The sequence below is a fragment of the Merops nubicus genome, unplaced genomic scaffold, assembly GCF_000691845.1.
Source record: "Merops nubicus isolate BGI_N331 unplaced genomic scaffold, ASM69184v1 scaffold34156, whole genome shotgun sequence".
Lineage (NCBI taxonomy): Eukaryota > Metazoa > Chordata > Aves > Coraciiformes > Meropidae > Merops > Merops nubicus.
In genome coordinates, this window is record NW_008614955.1 from 39970 (window position 1) to 46138 (window position 6169).

The window sequence follows — 6169 nt, forward strand, 5'->3', positions numbered from 1 at the left end:
TGTCTTCAGGTCTTATAAACATGGAAAATATATATAACTTCCTTCAAGATTTATTCATAAGAGTTAATGACTCTGCAAATCCTAGCATTAGCCTCATGAAAGACAAATTTGCATTCACCTCTCCAATTTCGCTCCACCTCTCTCCGTTCTCATGACAGGATAGTAATCTGAAGTGCCAGCATGTTTTATGCTCTGAGCAGAAGACAGGGAGTTAGGTAGTCCTGCTTCAGCTCTGTGAGCATTAGCAAACCTCCACTCTGCAGCTGTTAACTCCTCACTCCACCAGTGAGTGTGAGTGCAATGCATACCTATCACATCTGCCATAAAGAACACCGAGGATTAATCTGTCAGGTGAGATACACCTGTGAGATGCAGCGGGCCTTACTCTTCCACCAAGTTCAATAGACTGGCTTATTTTGCTGTTTAATGTGCTATAAAGTAAAGAATAACTGAAGTGTAGTCACAATAACTACCCAGTGAGTTGTACTGGATTTGGACTGTGTAACACCATTGCTGATGTGTGGAATTTGTCCTTAACACTTTTTGGGGGCAGACTATTCCTCTGCAATAAGTCCATCTTCCACCTTTTCAGGGGACTCAAGATGTTTACATGTAGAACTTCATGTTTTGATGTCAGAAGGAAGTATTGTTGAAGTGTTTTGCATCTTCTGTATGGTCACACTGACATTTTATGAAGCCTAGAACAGCAAGATTGCTCATCTTTTGTTTTCCTTCTCCCTCCTCCATATATATATATATATATATATATATATTCCATTTTCTGAGAGGGACTGGAGGGATAGGTATATAGTCTTCTGTACTGACTCTGCTCTGGTACAGCAATTATTTTTAATTTCTCGCTGTAAGGTCAACACAATATATAGGGAGTGCAGAGTATAGTAATGTCTTTGAAATAGATATTGAACCTTTCCTGCTTCATTGGAGTTCTATACTCTGCAAAATCAGCTAGAGGGGATTTCAGTATGGTTAGAAACATCTACTTCTAAAAAAAACCTGTACCTTTAGGAAAACTTCCAAGACCTGACAGTTCCAGAAGGCTGTATTTAGGAATGCATAAAATAATTAGTAGTCCGATCTAACCCTATAAGTTAACCTGAATCTTTTTAAAGCAGTTTAACATAGCTTTTATAGCTCTTTTCCTCTGACCCAATACACATCTGGTTCTAGTTGTCACAAAAAGATAGATGTATTTAAATGTCATGAAAAGGGCTCATCTTGTATTTTTGTCTTGTTGGGAGACAGGAAGTACTAGAAATCTCATAAGAAAGGCAGTTCTCCTTGGACATCCAGCCACTTTTTACATAGTCCAGTTATTAGTTGAGAGAAGAATTCAAATTTTTGTGTTAGCCGAACTGACCTTCTCAACCTCCAGAGGCTCATTCATCACTAGGTAGAGGTTCCTAGAAGACATTGGAAAGGCTGCTCAGTCTAACAGCCAGCCATGAATTTCTGTATCTTTTGTAGCCTTGCACTTTTCTCTAGGAAAATCCAATAAATGGAATAGTATTTAAGAATACTTTTTAACAGGGAAAAGAAGTGGTGCATTATTTAAGATGTTAGAGAAAGAAAATAAAACTAGTCCAGATCCTGTGATTCCACATTAATCTTTACTTCCCCCTTACTCATACAAACTCTCATTACCAAGGTAGATCTGAATAAAGGTAACAAAATTCATATGAACACTGGGACTGCTAAATATTTAGTAGTATTTACTGCAATTAATGTATAGAAAACCCTATAATCATAAAGTATGTTTTCCATAAATGACCTAGGTTCAGTTTGTGGTAGTGATATAACCCCTTGAGTATTTCTGAAGAGCTGGACTGCAAATGTTTCAGATTTAATGAAAACCAACAGGAACGAGCTGCTGAAGTTACTGTCAAAATCTTATATGGTTTTTAAGCAGCTTAAACGCTTCTGAACATTCCACCTATGAGCCACTTCTACAATGATATTGCAAGGTGATGCATATGCACTGTGTCTTCTTTCACAAAAGGAAAACCTGAAACCAAAGCTTGCCCATGGGTACAAGGAAAGGCTCACATTGAATTTAGAAATCAAACACCCCTGCACTCATTTTTATGCTTCTCCTTATGACCTTACTATATCCACAGTAAAAGGCATGCCTACCAGTGATGAAATACTGATGTTTCACAAGTCTTTCTTCTCAGCAGGTTCTGCTGGCATCCTTGTGGCAGAACAGAACTCACAGCAGGTATTTTTGCTAATGGAAGAGCACGTTAATATTCTAAATAGGTGAAAAAATATTGTGAAGAATGTGTTCATTTACCTTTTTGAGCTTCTTTTTTGCCTTCCAATGCTGATGATTTCTCTGATACAGTACCATTATCTCCACTGGCTTTTACCATGTTTTCTTCTTGTATGGTTTCTTCACCAATGGCTATGGTATGTCCATTTGAGGTTTCAAAATTTACTGTTACATCACCATCTGAAATAAAAATGAAAAAGCTATTGCCTAGTTCAACTGCTTCCTTAGCACCCAGGGAGAACACACAGCATCCCTCTGCTTTCAACTCTCCATGGAAGCAAAGCAGAAAGACTTACTGAAATGTGAAACATCAGGCTGTAGATCTGCTCTGAAAAGTAACTCTGTAAAGGAACTGCATAGGCTTCCACGTCCTTTGGGTGGACACCTTCATAGCAGTGGGCCTGGAAGCACATGTGGGTTTTCATGTCCAGCTTCACATCTGCACACATTAGCATCCTGCTCTTTTCTTCCCTGCATCTTGGCTTACACAGCAAAGAAATGTGTGCAGGGACCACAACAAGCTGCAATGTTTTTCAACATGCCCCAAATCTGGACAATTAGGGGGCAAAGCTACTGTGGTACCTCCCAGTAAGTAAATCATCCAGGCATTCAGACAGAAGCTCCCAGAATACGTGTGCCCAGGTAATGAATAAAATAGGCCATTATCCAGTCTTCAGAACCAAGGTGAAGTCTTCCTGTATCACATATACCATTGTTAAATTCTGCAAGTCAAATTCTTTCCCAGCTCCGATGATATCTTACACATTTACTCAGGCTACCTCAGCTACGAGGGTTTTTTTAACCAGAAAAAAAGCTTTCTCTTCCCTATTCGTCTCTATATTCCTGAAAAACAGCTGGCTTGTAGCCTTGTCTCTTCCTTTATTTACTGATTTCTGTTCTCAGTTCCATGCATTTTCATATTGCTGCTGATTTTCTTCTCAAGTAATTTCTAAGATTTGTTGTCTTTATGCATCTCACACCCCATGTGCAGCTTATGTAGACGACTGTTTTCCTTCTACAGAATAGTTTTGTTGCCCATCCAAAAATTATGCAAACTTACCTGGTGTCTAATCTGGATTCTCATTAATCTGGATTCTTCATTAATCGTGGTAGTTCCACTTTCTTCTTCTCCTCCTCTTCTTTGCTGTGTGTTATCAGACCTGGATGTTCAGCACTTCCCTGGTTTCCACACAATTATGTAGCCTCTGTCTTACCACCTTGGGGTGCTCCATGGGTTATGATGATGGTTTCTTTCTCACCCACACACTAACTTCAACTTGATCTGTAAAAACTATGTTCCTAATCAAGTTTCTTAACCTTGTCTCATTCACTACAGCTGACAGTTGCAAAAGGCTTCCTTCTTACCTTACTACAACATTCAGTTTCTTCAGCTTCTTGCTTCCTAATGTTCATAAACTCATTCTTTCTTCTCTGGTTCCACATGTGGCATTCCCACCTGTTATTCACGTCATGGTTCTGCAAACACAACCTGCCTCCAAGTGGACCTGCTGCTTTCCACTTCCCTCTCCTTCAGCGCATGTGAAACATTCCCACTTCTTCACATTTCTTACCTCTCACATTTCAAGATTCTATGTAATTTCCTCATCTAGCTTTCATCTCCATAGCAATTCCTTCTAACTACCTTCACACTTAACCACTGTCTTTCCTACAATCTCTATTTTGAGCACCCTCAGAACAATCCTATATTATTTAAAAAATCTCCTTAAAAATTAAAATTTTCATTGGACACAAAACACAACATCATGAAAGCAACACAGACTGGTTTGATGGCCTTTTTAAGATGGGATGAAGGGAAGAAAATTGTTCATCTTTACCTCCTTTTCTCACTTTACTCAGTCTCTGTAAGGGATCCAAAGCCCTATCCCCTTTCAAGAATGGAATAGAAGGTCAAGGACACTGATGAACAAAGCATACATACTTCTAGCATGAATGATAGCATTTATGTTTAGACTGTTTTTAACCAACCTGAAATGTTAACACATTTCATTAACTGTCCCAGCAGTCTAAACGCAATTTACAACCATCAATGGACAATGTCAGGCATCTCCCCAGTAAAGCATGTAGCAAAAAAAACATAACAAATTCACAGAGGGACAAACTGAGGTATGGAGAATTTAAGTCAAAGACAGTGGCAGAAATAAGTTCAGAAATCAACTATGCTGAATGTCATAGTCTGGTGATCAGCAAAACGCTGTAAGGACAAGTGACAATAAACAAGCCTCTTACTTCTAAATATCAATGTGTATGATATGAACCATACACATTGATACTTTCATGATTCTTCAGATCAGGCAGATTAACACAATTTCTAGGAGAAAAATATTTTTGAAAATCATCGGGTTCCTAGACCCCTTGATAAAATGATAAATGTTTTAATTTTAATCTATAGAAATTTATTTTACTCACTTGAGTTTTATTTGATCTAGATTTACAGAATATCAAGAATATTAGAAAGAATCCTACTAGAAACATAATCAGATGTAGCACATTGTTTACTTGTGCTTTTCAAAATACAAATTCTGATTAATACCAGTTACTAAACCTTATAACATTTTGAAACAAGTGGTGTCTTCCCCACAGTTTTATGTTTGTGCCATTTGTGAATGTGGTTTTTGTGCTAGTAGTGGGATCTGTATGATCCCAGCACTGGTACTTTTTGATAGCTGAAATGGATGCTACTGATTTGCTTGGGGTCGCAAAGCCTCTAATTTTTCAGTCCACATTTCTCATATTATACTCCAGTTGCTTTAGACAGCAGACCTTGACTGAAAAAATAGGCTAATTGATAACTCAGAAATATTCTGGCAAACAATAAGTAGGAACCACAGAAGTCACATTATTCATAGCCAGCATCAAAATACTTAAGGATACGACCAAAAGCCAGATGGTGTACCTATGGCAGGAGCAGTTATAGAAAACAAATCTATCTATTCCAACTTTAGGTCTTTGTCAACTGGCTCAAATTATGTCTCACACTCCTCAGCTTTCTCTCCTCGTATCTATCAACAATACATGGAAACAGTGCAAGAGTGGCTTTATCATCCATGTTTAGCACTTAGGAGCTATATTCTGGTTAATGTGTTATCACCTTGCTCGGGCATTTCCTTCAGCACTCCCCTTCTTATCAGCTCCTCTCTGCTTTGTCTGGTCGAAATCTTCCTTTCCAACACTAAAGAAAAAGCACAGTTAAGAATAGATTTATTCTGGTACTGCTGATCCTTGTGAAAAACGTAGAAAAAGGTTTTTATTTTATAGAAATCCTGAGAAATCTTATATCCTCTGATTCTGCAGAAGTGGTCTGTGTTTTCATGGATGCTGTCTGAAGATATTGTCCCACAATTTCAGGAACAGAAGGTGTTGATTCATACAATCCACTGTCTTCAGCTAAGCAAGATTCCATAAGACTTCTTTTATAGTCAGTGGAAAAAGGTACTTCCACAGTTAAATTGAACTCATCCCAGCATAGGCATTTAACATGTAAAAGCACCACCTTCCCATTGACTGGGTTGACTAGCTCAGCTGGAGATACCTCCATCTGCTTTGTAGAGTTGGGAAAGAAATCCTGATCAGAGTAAGAAACTCACAGCGTAGCCCCTGTGACATTCAAGCTGTTTTAAAGGAAACAAACAGACAAAAAAAAAAAAAAAAAAATACACCTTAGACAGAAACTAGAAAGTTGTGTTCTAAAAGGGAATAACATCCTCATCCAGCCTGTTTGTCTTTCATGGAAAGAAAAATGCAGCATCCTGTTTTTAGATTCAAAAACTAAGAAAGATACAACACAAATAAAAAAACCAGACTGTGACATGAAGCTTTTTAATTATTATGTTTGTTTCCCATGGGAAAAATGTTTAATAG

At 38.0% G+C, this 6169-nt stretch overlaps 1 protein-coding gene across 1 annotated transcript in view; it reads right to left on the reverse strand.

Annotated features, from left to right (window-relative positions):
• The window catches only part of PHACTR2 (phosphatase and actin regulator 2), a gene marked incomplete at both ends in the record, with an annotated part of 33296 nt that extends 27816 nt beyond the window's left edge, over positions 1-5480 (reverse strand). Inside the window, 2 exons of the mRNA XM_008942396.1 lie at positions 2312-2470; positions 5400-5480. Of these exons, the coding sequence (XP_008940644.1) occupies positions 2312-2470; positions 5400-5480 (240 nt within the window). The remainder of the gene's footprint in view (positions 1-2311; positions 2471-5399) is intronic.
• Positions 5481-6169: the final 689 nt, after the last annotated feature.